Source organism: Perca fluviatilis, chromosome 7 (assembly GCF_010015445.1).
Source record: "Perca fluviatilis chromosome 7, GENO_Pfluv_1.0, whole genome shotgun sequence".
In the NCBI taxonomy this organism is placed as follows: domain Eukaryota; kingdom Metazoa; phylum Chordata; class Actinopteri; order Perciformes; family Percidae; genus Perca; species Perca fluviatilis.
The window spans coordinates 22,490,708-22,507,712 of record NC_053118.1 but is presented as its reverse complement, the minus strand read 5'-3'; the positions used below and the strand labels follow the sequence as shown (position 1 = coordinate 22,507,712).

At 41.4% G+C, this 17,005-nt stretch overlaps 1 protein-coding gene across 1 annotated transcript; it reads right to left on the bottom strand.

The window, feature by feature from the left end:
* Positions 1 to 1,215: 1,215 nt before the first annotated feature.
* tars2 (threonyl-tRNA synthetase 2, mitochondrial) lies at positions 1,216 to 16,960 on the bottom strand. The gene is made up of 18 exons (XM_039806779.1): positions 16,780 to 16,960; positions 15,802 to 15,977; positions 15,602 to 15,716; positions 15,008 to 15,129; positions 14,470 to 14,578; positions 13,921 to 13,985; positions 12,835 to 12,913; positions 11,426 to 11,572; positions 11,217 to 11,315; positions 8,620 to 8,789; positions 8,358 to 8,520; positions 7,728 to 7,865; positions 4,641 to 4,718; positions 3,726 to 3,826; positions 3,081 to 3,182; positions 2,908 to 2,980; positions 1,589 to 1,703; positions 1,216 to 1,492 (listed from the first exon to the last, which is right to left on the bottom strand). The coding sequence occupies exons 1-18, from the start codon at positions 16,861 to 16,863 to the stop codon at positions 1,350 to 1,352; spliced, it is 2,079 nt and encodes a 692-aa protein (XP_039662713.1). The 5' UTR covers positions 16,864 to 16,960; the 3' UTR covers positions 1,216 to 1,349.
* Positions 16,961 to 17,005: the final 45 nt, after the last annotated feature.

The following is a 17,005-nucleotide window of genomic DNA, read 5'->3' as shown; positions in this document are numbered from 1 at the left end:
TTATAGCGTTGAATATTGGGTAGAAAAATGTTTTTGCAGAACATGATGTCACAGTGAAATTTACCTTCGGGATAGAAAATGTCATCACTTTATTTTTATTTTTGATCCTATTAGGAATTTGTGTGAAAGTTTGTCACAATTTAGTGGAGGAATTCTTGAGTTATGGCCAAAAATGTGTTTCATTAGGTCACAGTGATCTTAACCTTTGACCTCCAAAATCTAATCAGTCCATCCTTGAGTCGAAGTGGACGTTTGTGACAAATTTGAATAAATTCCCCTCCGGTGTTAGATATCACCTGAGATATCACGTTCCACGAATGGGACGGACGGACAACCCAAAAACATAATGCATCTGGCCGCGGCTGGGGCCGGCGCAGAGGCATGAAATTGCCTGCATGCCTCAATAAGCTACACGAGAATTTTCTTTAAGGGTGAAGTGACCCTTTAACACCATACGGTTGGGCCTCAGGTCTTCTGAGATTCCCCCACTTAGCATTACCCTCCTTTAAAGAAACAGAGAGGGATTTAGAGGCATTTCTTCCATGTTCTATTACATCTGTGCGCTTGAAACATGGACGCCATTGACTTTGTTTCGGGCCAATCGGACGTTGTTGAAGACCTTTTTTCCAATTTGAGGTGACCTGCGTCTGACTTACAGTACCACCTTTCCCCTCTGGCCCACTAAATGATCTCCGGAAGACCTAAAAACACAATCCCCTTCACCGGTTTCACAACCAGCTTTGTTTAAGGGGCTGCTTTTGTCCAGTTGACCCAGTTTATTCACTCCGAGTACCATCTCGCCCTCTGTCACTGTTGTGACTGATGTCTTTTCCATCCTGCTGCCCTCTCTCAATTAAAAGGAAAAACTTCCAATCTTTTTGACCTTTACCTTGACTTGGCTGTTTCCACTAAACACACATGAAAACACACAGCTCTGACACTGCTGCTCCCTCTCCTATTTTAGCCAAATCCCCCCTCATATCCTCCCTTTCTTCCAGTCTTTTAAAGGTATGTCTGGTTTTCTATTCTGATATCATTACACACACTTACGTAAGAGGGCGGTTTGCATATTTATTGGATTCTAGCAACTTTGCAACTGTAGCAGAGCATTGCCAACATGAGACTGATAGTGATCTTAATATAGCCTTAAATCTCTTCTCTGTACTTTTTCAGACAGATTTATCAGCGGATGTCATTAACGGACAAACCAACGAGTAAGGAATCTTTTATATACTTTAATTACAAATTTTAGCAGCCATCTCTTCAGACAAAGCCAAAGTATAACAGCTTGAACATGTAAAACAAACATTTATTACATCAATGACTCCTTCTTTCCAGGACTTTTTCCATTAAAACTCGTCTAGGTTGCTCCTCGTGTCTCGTAGCTGGGTGAGGGATGTAAGCACCTCCTCTGTCGGCCTCCTCCCAAGCTGTTTACCCCCTCTGCTCCTCACATTTACCGTTCCACTCTCACTCTCCTTATCCCCCACCACTGGACAAAAACACAAAAATAAAATGTTAACATTTAACATCAGTAGCAATGAATATATTAAGTAGCCACAGTTTTCATCCTTTTATTCATCTTTACCAAATATGTAGTTGTACTGGGCCAGCTGAGCAGAGCGAATCTTCTTATTTAAGGTTGCTCCCTGATCATCATTCAAATCTGCCATGAAGCCAGCTTCACAGAACTGCCGGACCACCTTAACAGAAGAGAGGCACTTCTATTAACATTGTATTTGTACTGTTGTGTTCAAAATAACAGGCACAACATGTAATATATTTACTGTAATAAATCCTAAAATGACCCAAATGAGTTATCGGATATTAAGGAAACATGTTGAAATACTATCTTTCCTGACAACAATGCTAATGCCAGTATTTTTTCCTTTTGAAATTTCCGTTCCGTGAAGGAATTTCTGTTTGTGTTTTGGCCTGTGTGTTGTTATCAACTGCCCAGTTTGACAGCCAGGCCGGGTTGCCAGATATACCTGTAAAAACTTAACCCAGCGCACTACAGCTGTAACGTTAGGACAGCCAGGAAAGCAGCACACAAACGAACGGGATCAACGGAGATAGATTCTACCCGACCTAAAAAAAACAAAAAACGGCATGTTTCTAACAGTTGCGTGACCAGAGACGTAACAAACCCTGGGTAAATATTGGGAGATGTATTTGAAAGATGGAGACAGCTTAGAGCCCAAAAGGACGCAGAGTTGGTTAATTTCCTCCAACATTTGTGTACTCACATTGAATTATATAGCTAGAGTACCCGAGTTGGTTACTCGCAAAAACAATTGAGACACAGCCAGTAAAGTGATCCCGACTGGTCCTGGCTAACGCCGCCATGCTAACCGTGCTAACTGCTAATGTTACCGGAGGACCAGGCAAGCGGGCCATGGCCGTTTACAACATGTAGCCTGTTCAGAGGCTAAGTTATTTTAAGCCAAGAGAGGGGGGGCTGTAAATCGGGAAGAGAGGAACGTGAGTTTGCCGTGTGTTTAGCGATTGTTGCCGTAATTCTAAGCCAATAAAGTGTATTCAGTCCAGTGAAGAGGACAGGAAGGTTGTGTTATTTTTAGCGGTTCCTTCCTAATTCTAAGCAGAAAAAGTGTGTCTGTCAGTTGGGTACAGAGCTCCGTGTGAGCATGGCCTTTTAGGACTGTCAATATAGCCAACGTCTAACGTTAGCCACTCCGCTGTGCTGTGAAGTGATGTCTGGCTATGCGAGACAAGCGTCTAGCAACATTGTTGTGGATGCTGCGGTCTCGGCCTGGTAACCTCTGTGAACTTCGAGTCTGGGTCCAGTATTTAGAATTTTTACTGCAGTAACTATTTTAAACACTAGCTGCCAGCATTACATATTGCACCTTTAATTATGACAGAAAGAAATCATCATAGACTGACCTGTTTGCTGTATGACTCACTGTTGCCCCCAACAGGAATTACCATGACCTGCGCTGGGGACAACCACAGTGGCCTGGGTGAGGTAAAAGGAGAGGTGATGGTTTGGGTACAGTGACTGCATCATAAACAGCCTAATAAAATCTGACTCCACGTGATTATTAATGTCTTCTCACCATTTCCCTCCAAAGTTTTCAGCCAGTATAGCGATCATTCTCTCCAGTGATCCCAGCACTGCCCTGTGGATCATCACTGGCCTGTGCAACTGTCCGTCCCGACTGACAAAAGGTGAAAAGAAGGAAAAGACGGTTATCAATAGAGTGAGGGTTGGGTGATATAAGATATATATAATGTCAGATGACGTAAACCTGACTTCCATCAGAGATTTTGCCACAGCATTTATACTGTAGCAGCTTTCGTTTAATCTCTCTCTGATTATTAATCAATGTTGCAAAGCAAAGGGCCAGACTCCTTTCTGGCAAAATTCTTTTGGTAATCCACTTTGGTAAAAGGAGACCATGAGGGAAGAAGGGCAGACTAATAAGAGGCAAAAAAGCGTTTAAGGCAGAAACAGGGAAAACGTTGGCCTAAATTGATAAATTCAATAAAAAGGACTCATCTTTCATGATCAAATTAGGTCCTTAAGAAGTTAGACTTCTGCCATTTTAATTTGAGCAATTGCAGGACATCCTATCCAGCAAGCTTGTGGGTTCAACAGAGAAGAATATGCTACAAAAGTGCCAGCGTGCAGATTTAAATTACTACACATGTAGGAATGTTTAAGATTTCGAGCCAAATGCAGAAATTTATGACTGACTCACCCGACATACTGAAGATCAAATCTGATCGGCAGCTGGAAGTCCAACTGGATTGTGGCACACTGGTGTTGTCTGCCAATAGCATCTTTGATCTGGATGTCAATCTATGAAGAAACATGTAGGAGTGTGGTAGCATCAGGCTTCACTTCTCTGTTGTGATGCTGCAGGGGACAAACTGCATTTTTGTGGACAGAAGTGGTAACAGATGGATTTCAGATAACCTGATCTAGCTAATTGTGGCTAGCACACCCTAGCTAGATGACTGTGAGGAATGTTTGTTTGTTACATGGAGCGTGTCAGTGTGTATCTAACCCAACCCTGACTTGACCTACCTCCACTCTCTGTGCCTCCACATGAGCTCGATCACATAACATCTGCCTGAAGCTGACTCCCTCTTGTTGCTTACTGACTTGCACGAGTAAAAGTGAAAATGAAATTGCCTCAAAGAAGACCAAGGTCATTCACAAGTTAAGCCACTTTCGGTTTTCATAAAACCCAAGCAGCTACACATTTTCTATTAACAATCATCACACATTTCTGTGTTTTAGGGGTTCCTGTGGTGTGATCTGTATCATTTAATGCTCATAAAAGGTCTCTTTGCAGAGACAAGGAAAACGAAAGACATCCGTGTCGCTCTCTAATCTGCAAGAATCCATTAGATTGGCCTGAAGATGGAAAATCTACACACTATTTTTAATAGTTCAACAACTTGGGAAATAGGGTTTTCTTCCTGAGAGTTAGAAGAGAAGATTGATATCACCCTTATGCCTGTCCATTAAATCAGATGCCAATAGCAGATTAGCTTAGCATCAAAAATAAATATGTTTTGGCTGCTGTTAGCAGAAACTATGATAAACAATATCTACACTTGTGTGTGGAAATCAGTTTCCTTTACTGCATGTTGCCCTTTCCACTGACCTTTGGTCCATAGAAGGCTCCGTCTCCTGGGTTCAACTCCCAACATTCACCAAAGTGCTGCAGACTCCTCTCCAACTGCTACACACACACACACACACACACACACACACACACACACACACACACACACACACACACACACACACACACACACACACACACACACACACACACACACACACACACACACACACAGTATAAGTTAATGTAAGAACATTAATGCACCACCATGTTGGTTGGTCTGTGTCTGTGTGTGTGTGTGTGTGTGTGTGTGTTGCTGTGAGCGAGGAACCATAATGTTCAATTACACTCAATTTATTCAGCTTAAAGTGCCACTGGGCCTATTTAAAAGGCATCCATGGGGATTTAGAGATATACATCTACCCAGCAGCCCGACGCAGAGCAGTACCACTTGTATAACAGATTGTGGAAATCATTACACCATGTCATTGTATTTCGTTTCAAGATTTTTTCCTATTGCAGTGATAAACTGGGTCCAAAATACAGTGCATACAGATTTGAACAGCTGGACCTGTCTAGGACTAGGTACCAAAACCAAACGGCTGGTATCTACCGGACCGAATGGCACGCACATTTTGGTGCCACTTAAATGCCTGCCCTGCCCTCCGGTGCTCTGAAATGGACGTCACAGGCAACAGAAGCATCACTGCACATTTCACTTGCGGCAGGTAACTTTAGCCTACTACATTACATGTCATTTAGCTGATGCCTTTATCCAAAGCGACTTCCAATTAAGTACTTTCAACCCTGAAGGTGCAAGTACATTAGCTTTAAATAAGCAAAACTACAAAGAGCCATATGAAAGTGCAGGTTCAAGAAAGATATATACTTTTTTTTTTTTATGTTTATCCGAGGTGTAGTCGGAAGATGCGTAGGCTTTCAGCCATCCTGATGTCAATAGTAGTAGGTGCTAATTCCACCATTTAGGAGCCAGGACAGCAAACAGTCAGGATTTCGTTGAGTGATTAGCTCTCCCTCGCTGTGAGGGGGCAGCAAGCAGGTTGGCTGATGCAGAGCAGAGTGGGCGGGTTGGGGTATAGGGTTTGACCATGTCCTGGATGTATACTGGGGCTGATCGGTTCGTGGCCCTGTATGCAAGTACTAGTGTCTTGAAGTGGATGCGGGCAGCAACTGGTAACCAGTGGAGAGAGCGGAGGAGCGGTGTAGTGTGAGAGGATTCTGAACAGGGATGTCCGCGGCCCCTGACCTAGGACTAGGTATAAATTAAGTAAATCTGCACAATGATGGGGGATCTTTTATTTAAAAGATTGCCAAAGAAAAACCACTTATCCCAATAAAAACGTATTGTTTGTCTGATTAATAAAATTCTAGGCTCTCTCAGCTTCACGAGAGCAGCCATATTGTATACGGTGTGACACATAGCCATGTGATAAGAATTCATCCAATCTGCGAATGAGACTGCAAACAGCAGCACAAAGAATACACACAGCCTAGTGTTTAGCAGTGGTGGAAGAAGTATACAGATTATTTACTTAGGTAGAAGAACTAATACCACACTGTAAAAATACTCTATCACAAGTAAGTCAGATTAATGTAGTGGATACAGGGCTCCAGACTAACTTTTTTCACTAGGACCACAGTGGCCCCCAACAGAAAATTTTAGGGGCGCAACCACTAAATTTAGGGGCACACACCGTAAATAAACATGCTAACCAAATATTCACATTTATACTAATTTCCACTGTATTACTAATAAACACTGTGATAATAGATGCAGAAATTACAATGTGCTGTTTCAAATTTAGTTTCACATTTTATTTTGCACTTTAGAAGATGCAACATAGAAGGTAAACTGACAGCACCATCGCTGTCATGACAGTACAAATATTAAAAAAAATATACCAGCTCTAGTCTCCAGTCTACAATTACAATGAATTCAACTTAAAATTAAACATGCATTGTTTAGCCTACTAAACTAAAATAAACCCATCCCTCTCTCCTCCCAAACCTGCCCTACAACCTTGAATTGAATAATTATTAATGTCTTACTCACTGTAACTTTTATTCTTGTATTTATATTATTCTTTTTTAGTTTTATTTTCATTTTCATGGCCGCTTCTAATTGCTCTTTAATTAATGTAAAGCACTTTGAATTGCCTTGTTGCTGAGAGGTGCTGTAGAGTCAGTCCCCAGGGCAGATAAACCAACGTTGTGCCAGCTTGACTCAGAGGAAGTGTAACGTCAACAGCCCTGCGACCTCTTTCGCCTCGATATTAATATAATAACGGAGCAAACGCTGTCTGCGTGAAGTTTTGAAAAAATGTAACCACACTTGCAACCACTTTATCAGCATTTCCGTGACTAACAAAACTGCAGAGCCGACAAGTCTGCTCCGTCCGCACCTCTGCGCGTGCGCGCCGGAGCTCCGCTCTCTGTCACTATGCAGAGAGGACCATGGATATATTAGGAGAGGACAGATAAGCTTTGTGCTTACACGCTCTCAGGTACCGAAATTTCCACGTTTAACGTTTTAAAAAGGGGGCAAATTTACTGGTCGCACATGTGCCACTGGATGTAAAATTTAGTCGCACACTCTAAAATTTTGGTCGCAAAATGCAACCATTTGGTCGCAGTCTGGAGCCCTGACATATTTCTCTCTGAAATGTAGTGGAGTGGAAGTAGAAAGTGGCATGAAAAGAAAAAGACTCAAATAAAGTACAAGTACCACAAATGAGTAAATGTACTTAGTTACATTCCATCACTGGTGTTAAGTTTGTAAAAATGTAAATGATTATTTGTGTGAATGATGTGCAGCCAAAATTCATTTTTTAAGTATTGTATATACATGCATTTTATTTTAAAAGAAACGATCAAAGAAATTTAACTTACGTTTTTTTATATGTGTTATACTGTTAAAAAGACATTTAGGAGCTATTCCTGATTCTGGTCATGGTTGTGCTTGTTAATTTGAGATGCACGACACCAACATAATTTTAAAAGTCATTTAAGCACCGGTATCGAGCCTATGTAGGACTATGTATGATTTTGGCATACCACAGTATGATAAAGTGTGTGCATGTGTGTGAAATGTAAATGTGTGTTTACCTGCTCAGCATTATCCCATTGTTCAGGCTCCCCGAGGCATGGTGTAGGACGTGTAGACAGGAGGCAGTGGAAGGAAAATCCAAAAACTTGATACACACTCTTCACAAAATCCAAACATGCCACAATCTCTTCTTCCAGCTTGAAAGAAAGTAGAAGACAAGGGCAACAAGAGGAAGTTTAAATTTAAACCAGGGTGGGTAAAGAAAAATAAATCTAAATATACATATATGTACAGTATTTACTGTAATGCCTCCAGAGATTGAATCAGTATTTCAGCAGAGTGGTGATTATCTTGTGACTATGATGTCTGTGAATTAACAGAATGTCCAAAGAAGGTCTGGAGGAACGCAATTAGAATAGATAGTGAACTTTCCAGTGCACTATTTAGGGGATCAGGATTATAGAGACTGTACAGCCAGAGTGATGCACATATGGAGGTGTAATGTCCGAACAGGACAAAGACCTTCATTCATGCAGGCAGAGGCCTCCTGGAATGTCTTTGGAGTTATTTGTACAGCCCATCTAATCACTGTAATATGGTCCCACATGTGTCCCATTCAATTTCTACCACACTTACTTAAATCTGTAACAAAATATTTTGGTATGCATGTCTGTATGTTTTATGTGTACCTGCTCAGGTGTGCAGAAGATGTGAGCATCGTCCTGGCAGAACCTTCGAACACGAGTGAGACCTCCCAGCGCTCCGGAGAGCTCATTTCGATGCAGCGCCCCAAAGTCGGCCCATCGCAGAGGAAGCTCCCTCCACGAGCGAACACGCTGCTCAAACATAAGACTAAACACAGGAGAGGAGAGTGAGGTTAAGTCTCTATTAAGACACCAGAGTACAGGAATGTGTGCATGTGCGTGTCTGTGTGTGCGTGTATGCGTTTACCAGTGCGCAGGACAGTTCATGGGTTTGAGAGCGTAGGTCTGAGAGCCCTCTGATGTCACAGTGAACATGTTCTCGCTGTAGTGTTCCCAGTGGCCCGAGCGCTCCCATAATGCAGTGCTGTACAGGGTTGGGGTCACAACCTCGTTGAATCCTCGCCTTCGGTATTCACTCTACAACATGTCAGGAAGGAAGGATGTGTGTGACAATGAGTTAAGGACAGGGGCAGACTGTCACAACAGTGCAATAACTGAAGGCTAACAAGAGCAATATCCTGACAGCTGGTATGAACATTTATATCGTCCAATTGACACAGCTTCATGTATTGTTATGTTAATGCATGTACATGTTTGTGTGTGCGTGAGAGATGTTAACATGGACATTACAGTTTTAACCCAATGAAGGAAACATTCTAAATAAAGTAAACAGCACTTTCTAATTACCTAAACCCAACTAAGGTCAAAGTTGGAGTTTGCATAATCAAATTAAGATGTGGGGTATTTCAGCTTTAGTTACAGAAGTGCTAAACAGGGTTATAAAGTTTTAGTTCATTTTAAGTTGTTGCTGCAGATTCAATGCGACAGAGGGTGCAGGTGAAGTTATAACTGGGTTTCTTTTTATAATTTGTGTCTGGGATGGCCAGTCAAAATAGAGAATATTGGGTTCTACAGTAATACCATAGTCATTCTATTGTAACAAGTCTGTACTACTGAAATCTGTTTTCATCCTTCCACACCAAAAGCTATACTACACTTATACTATTTCATAATTTGTAACCTCTCTCCACCTTAATAAAAACAAACAAACTTTTGTCTACATGGCCATTAGAGTGGTGTTTGTGTGCAAAATTTGCAGGCTGAGCAATTTTATTGATTCTGCGATATAAATCGATATTTTTCCCCCCAAGAAAGTATCGATTTTTAAGCCGCGAGTATCGATACATAAGTCCCATTCAAATCCCCCGTGTTTACCCCCGTTCGCGTTGCAGGAACAGCGATTTGGTCAGCCAGCCGCTAGTGTCGCTGTAGAGCAGCCAACGTCAACTGGCGGCCCGCTGCCAAAGCTTTTAGTCTGGCCCGCAGAATAATCATGAATTCACAAAATGTAAAGAGGAAAAAATGTGTTCTGTTATTTATCATTTCAAGCATTTAGAGCAAAAACCCAGCCCCGTGTATTTACATCTCTATTCACATGCCGGGATTCTGTACAGCGATGCCCGAGCTCCACACACACAGCTGAGCCGAGATGCGTGTGCGTTAAAAAGGTTAAAACACGCAGCACCTGACTGGGAACGATACGGCCGCTGGGGCAGATGAACTCACGCTGGTCTCTTTTCTGTAAATAGGCTACAATTAAACCTTCGTGAGTAGAAAGTCAATACTTATCAATGCACTCACCTGTGTAGACCGGCATAAACATGTAGAAAGCGATATTTCAATCTGCTCAGTCCACCGCGCTGTTTTACGCAAACACAGCTCTACTCTGCAAATAGCAAATTTTTACAAACAAGCTAAAACAAAAGCTGTCGGTTTGTAGTCTAACTGTTTATCTTAGGTTGCCGGGAATCTGGAAATTTGGAAAGATTCTTGTAAACCTCACTGTTGGCTGAACAAACCAAACTCTCCGCTAGAGCGGACAATCTGGAGCTGCTTAATATGCACGTGAATGACGCGATCGTTATGTTCGAGTGCATCGCCTGCTTATCAGTCATTCATCATTAAAGCTGGGCTTTTGGCTTTTCCACGTCAACTTTTTCCTTCAGCCTCTTTGACAGTGACATGTTTACCTGACAACAGCCTTTCTTTCTGCAAGCATTTTCCACCAATCAGGACGCTGCATACTACAATAATGTTTCCATAATCACAGACTTTAACCATCACTCCTCAGCGAACTGCCTCCTAGTCTCAGATCATTTTCTAGTTAAAGAGCCAGTTATCATTATGGAGTTTCCATGTTTTTTAGGAGTTTGCTCACACTAATACATGTAAAAAAATAAAAATGTAGCATTAATTCAGTAAGAAAGTGAAGATTTCGAACAAGAATAGGCGTATTAGAAAAATTCTGAAAAAAATGTAGTTGATGATCCCTGCTGTAGACTCTCTGTCCAGTCAGAGACATATGTTGTGTAATTGATGTTTTCAGTTCAATTTATTAAATCCAAGTAAATGGAACACTCACAAGATGTCACCAAAATCACTCTGTCCCCTTTAAATCTTTCAGAAAATGATGTAAGTGTATCGAATTATATCGAATCGTATCGTTGGCTAAATATCGTGATATATATCGTATCGTGAGCTGAATATTGTGTATCGTATCGTGAAATTAGTGTATCGCTACAGCCCTACAGAACACCACAAGAGTTTACAGATAACAATACTTTCTGTCCTGTGATCTGAAGCCAAATGGGAATATGAATGGAATAGTTATATAACTGAAGGCTTGAAATATAAATAATCAAATAGGCCTATGACTTTTTTTTTTAAGTAATTCAGCTCGCATAGTTCTCTTGTAAAATGCTCTTATATAGAATCAATTGTACAGTCAGAGTATTGCAGGCCAATTACATGGAGTCAGTGACTGTGAATAGAGTGTATGTTCACCTTAATAAAGTCAGTGAGGGTGTTGTAGATGTATGCTCCTTTAGGCAGGAAAAAGCAGCTGCCTGGACTTACATCATTAAAGAAGAACAACTCCTGGTCCTATGCAAAAACATGAACACATAGCCTTTATGACCAGAAAACACATCTTAAACCATTTGCTTTATTTGATTTCATTTTATGCACCTTTTCTAATTTAAATTTCGTCTTACCGTCCCTATGCGTCTGTGGTCCCTTCTCCTCGCCTCCTCCTGCTCCCTCTCCCACTCCTCCTTGTCCTTCTCTCCTGGAAAGGCTACACCTAAAAGACGCATCAAACCTGAGGACTCTGTCTGATTGGCCAGAGTCACGGGCGACAGCTGAGAAGAGGGAGAGAGACAATAATGAGTGAACAAAGAGGTGACAAAAGAGAAAGGGGAAGCGAGGGTCAGCTAGAAAAGGGAGGGTAAATTGATGAGTGACAGCACATCTGATGGATGGCAGTGTGTTTGGGCTGAGAACAGGAAAACTGGCCTCTGACAAACAGCATCCTGCTGCTGATATTTCCAGCCTGGCTGCCATGGAATCCAAAGCCTGTGGCAGACCAGTATGGAAACTCCTCCTTCTCCCTGGATCAATAAAGACGAGGAAAATTCTATTTTGCGCAGCATGTGTCCCACAGGGAACTGTGCCAAATGGTTCCTAATAAAATATACCGGTATATATATATTTTTTTACCATAGACTATTATTATTTGCAATTGCAAAAAAGCAAATGCAGAGTACAACACTGTAGGATCAAATTAGGCTATATTATTTTACTTTAAGTATAACAATTTCACTTAAGTCACAAAAGGCTAAAGTGCAACTTCGCATTATAGATGTTCAGTCTTTTTATTCGGGTGTAACAAGAACATTCTGGACTGCTAATGGAAAATGTAACAAATAAGCAACATAGGTGTCACTAAAAAAACAGACATGCTGCCATTCTTGAACTTAATACTTGTCTTAAAAAATCCAGAGTACAAAGTGCTGGCTGACATTATGTCTGTGGCCAAAATGAAAAGGATTGATGCCTGATGATTGAGGTACATGATATGCCAGGTATTTACCAGGGGACCAATGTCAATGCCCATTTTTGAATTAAATCAACACTTGTTTTCTGAACAAGCACGCTTTATCAATGGTTTTGTTTTGAGGGAGGGAGTTACTTTAGAAAAAAAAAGTATACAGTGCTGGACTCGGTTGAGACCCACTAGAATATTTGGCAAATCCAACGGCCGAGTCAAGCCAGAGTCCAAATACCAACGAGTCCAAGATAAGTCCGAGACAATAGAAAAACGTCTTGAGTCCGGACTCAAGTACTTCAGCCTTGCTCTAAAATGTCTGCGTCGCAAAACTGCCATAGAATTATAAATTATTATTTTCCACTTTCACAGAGTTAAATCTTTTAACATACTTCAGTCATGATCATCACTACCAAATATTAATTTTCAGAATTTTAACCCTTTAAATGTCGTTTGTTTCTTTACATAATGGCACTGTTGACATAAAAAATTCAAGTCAACAAAAACAAGAGAATAGTCAGAGTACATAAAACTACAAAGAAGCAAGCAGAGGACAGGACACAGACACACACACACCTGGATTGTCTTGAAGACCTTGAGGAGGCCAGTGTGTGGGAGGAGGGGGCTGTTGCAGACCGCTATACTGTCTCCACACCTGATCCACACAGAAAGCATGAAAAATGTTTAGAGGAAAGTCAGGGGTGGGTGGGTGTGTGTGTGTGTGTGTGTGTGTGTGTGTGTGTGTGTGTGTGTGTGTGTATACACTCACCTAAAGGATTATTAGGAACACCTGTTAAATGTCACGTTAATTAAATGATCTAATCAACCAATCACATGGCAGCTGCTTCAATGCATTTAGGGGTCTAGACAATCTCCTGAACTCCAAACTGAATGTCAGAATGGGAAAGAAAGGTGATCTAAGCAACTCTGAGCGTGGCATGGTTGTTGGTGCCAGACGGGCTGGTCTGAGTATTTCCCAATCTGCTCAGTTACTGGGATTTTCACGCACAACCATTTCTAGGGTTTACAAAGAATGGTCTGAAAAAGGAAAAACATCCAGGATGCGGCAGTCCTGGGGGGCGAAAATGCCTTGTTGATGCTAGAGGTCAGAGGAGAATGGGCCGACTGATTCAAGCTTATAGAAGATCAACTTTGACTCAAATAACCACTCGTTACAACCAAGGTATGCAGCAAAGCATTTGTGAAGCCACAACACGCACAATCTTTAGGCGCATGGGCTACACCAGCAGAAGACCACACTGGGTACCACTCATCTCCACTAAAAATAGGAAAATAAGGCTACAATTTGCACAAGCTCATAAAAATTGGACAGTTGAAGACTGGAAAAATGTTGCCTGGTCTGATGAGTCTCGATTTCCGTTGAGAAATTCAGATGGTAGAGTCAGAATTTGGCGTAAACAGAATGAGAACATGGATCCATCATGCCTCGTTACCACTGGGCAGGCTGGTGGTGGTGGTGGTGTAACGGTGTGGGGGATCCCTTTTGCTTTCAGAACTGCCTTAATTCTTTGTGTCATTGATTCAGCAAGGTGCTGGAAGCATTCTTTAGAAATGTTGGCCCATATTGATAGGATAGGGTCAAACACTGTATTAGTATGGTGTTCCTAATAATCCTTTAGGTGAGTGTATGTATATTAATACCTGTATACTGTGATGGTGGGGCCATTCATCTGCTCCTCAACAAGCTGCATTCTTAGCTTACTGTTCTATAAAAGATGAAAAAATGAATATACAGTATATCAATTAATATGGACAGCGGGACAATAGGAAGGGGCCTGACCTCAGTAAGTAAACAAGGGGAGGGACAGTTGAAAATATCACCGGCACACCATAAACAGGAGCCACTCCAAAACAGTAAGTAATATCATGGCTACATGTTATCAAAGGCAACATTTAAATAAACACTCAGTTACACAAGCTGCAACATGACCAGAGCAGTTCAACATGGCAGAATAATGACCTACAATAAAAAATAGCACAGGAGCAAACTGTTTTTTTCATTGCAATAATATATTATTCTGTTAATACTTTGACTCACTGTGAGTTACAAAGAGTACTGTGCCCAGGTAGAAAAGGTTCACCAAGCCTACATTAAGATTTATCTGCCAAATAACATAATTGAAAGGAAAGGACAGCTGTAAGTATTAACATTAATAACAAAAGAAAACAAAAGACATTAGTATATCTGACCTGGAAGAGCTCTTGGACCTCTTCTGTATTCAGCTCCAGTCTGGACAGAGGAAGTTTGAGGGCTGCAGCCTGTTTACATCTGTCCTCCACATCACTCAGAGGCAAGGCACTGCATGTGGAGAGGAAAGATTCAGGTAAAATATTGAAAGCCGAAAGATCTGCAGCAGTAAGCGAAAGGAAAGGAGGTCAGTGGCTCTGTAGATTATGTGAAATAAACATTTAATAATCCCTGTACTGGAAAATGGATTATTATAGCGGCACTAAATAATGTATAGATATAAAGAAAAATTATATTGTTAACACGGATGTATAAATGTGAAGAAGCCACCTAAGGCAGGGAGGAAAAGCCCCAAAACACTAAAGAAATACTCTATTTTGTTGTGTAGGTCAGTAATTCTACAAGTGCAAATGGTCCACACAAGGCCACATTGACAGATTTTGCAGACTATATTGTGGCTAAAAGCACACACCTGATCTCGTTTCCAGAACAGATTGCACCTGGAGTCCTGTATCAGAGACAGTTACATGAAAATCTCACCTGTTGTCCAGCAGATGGTCGCAGTAAAGCCCGAGCTCCGATGCTCCTTCTCTGCACACCTCGGCACCAAATACCTTCTCCAACACTCCACCCAGGACGCACGCTCCTGTCCTCCATGCCGCCTAAACAAGGAGGGTGGTAAAGACTATTTGTAGAGATCTAGTGTGTTTCGAACAGTCTTTTTGGTTAAGAAATGTCCCCAACTGACCTGAAAACATCCAACTAACAGCTAGTGAAATTCTCTTAATACTAAGGAAATGATCTTCAGAGCCTAATTAACTATCTAGCCTAGAAACACAGAAGCATCCTTTACAAAAGACCTAAAGACACTCTCATCCTTGAATTACTTCTTCCAGCATTATTTAAAACATGACAATATGAACTATGTTATGTGACTTTTTAAATTTATTTGTAATCTCTTGATGACAATTTGTCTTTTACTGACTTGTGTTTCCTTCTAACCGATATGTCCTTCCCTGACTTCAGGACATTTTCCACTGAAGTCAAGGAAGGGGTACTGAGAGAAGAAACATGACACAATCAATTACAAACAAACTTAAACAACACAAAAGCAAAAAACAAAAGTGTGATCACCTGTCTTCCTTCAACTGTGTCAAACCCCAGAAGTTGTAGTTCGCAGTCTGCCTCTAGGGGCCGTCCAAGCTCCCACAACTCTCCATTCACCTTACTGACCAGCGCACCTTTCACACTGCAAGCAGAGATAACAACCCTGTTATATCACTTAAGTAAGAACAAAAACAATAACGGAACACATTTCTGTAAAATGAATTTACCGGACACTCTGAGCAACAAAGAGAGGTGTGGTGACACCAGCTGTTCCCTTTACTGTCCGGCCGTCAGCCAGTCGGATAGTGAGGAGAGTTTCTGGAACTTCAAATCTCCTCTTATTGCTATGTTTTGCCCTGAAGGACTCAAAGACTCGCAGTCGCTCAGATGAAGCTGGGCACACCTGCAGACGAACAGGAAAGACGTAGATCAAGATGAAAAGGGCTGAAAAGAGTGCAATGCAACCATGAAGTTAAATAAACACTTCTATAAACCAGTTTTAAAAAAAACTGGATATGGTGACATTCATTAAGGTTTGATTTACTTCTGGGCTGTTGTATTAGACTGCATTGGTTTTAACTGGGTGTACCTAACAAAGAATGTTTATTGATACACAAATATCAATATAAGGATGAACCAATGTGTGATAAAGCTTCAATTTTGTCTTTTCCTCAGCTTGATGGCTGCATTATGGGGAAGTGGTACCTCATTCTTTAGTTAAAGTATCTATTACCTTGATAATTTTTTTCTCACTTATTTTATCACCCACTCAGTTTACATTAAATTATATATAAAATACTGACAGACATACCCCAACTAATCAATTTCGAGGTATTCAGTAAAAAAGTATTGCGATTACTTTTCTTTCTTTTTTAGGGAACCACATGGGAACTAATTGAGAGGAGGGAGAGTATGGTGGGGTCTATGTCACTCATATGAAACACTGTAACGTTACAGAATATAAACTACATGACAGGTATATCCAAAAAACAAGTGCCAAACCATGTGCCATACAACTGAAACTGAGATAGCTCTAGAACTAAAAAATAAATAAGGTTTAGCACAGCACAAAACAGCTTCACACATTTGTCAAGCATCAAGAACAACCTCAACCTCTACCTCTCAACACTGACAGAACACAAACTGTACTGTTAGCTAGCTAACGTTAGCTGTAGTTTCTGTCCGGCAGTAATAAGCTCGCGCACCTTGCTGTACCTCCTGTGCACGCGAAGCGTCGCACGAGCTGCCGACCGACAGATAACCAGTCGAAACAGCTGGGTCACCGCCATCCTAAACACACGCGGTCATTTCCAAATACCCCGCATTACTGTCGCCCTTCTCTGCAAGCGGCCATAACACCGGAAACCCAGATTAGGACAGCAGCGGTGACGTTGGGGGCGTAAACACATGACGCTATTATGAAGCAGCGTG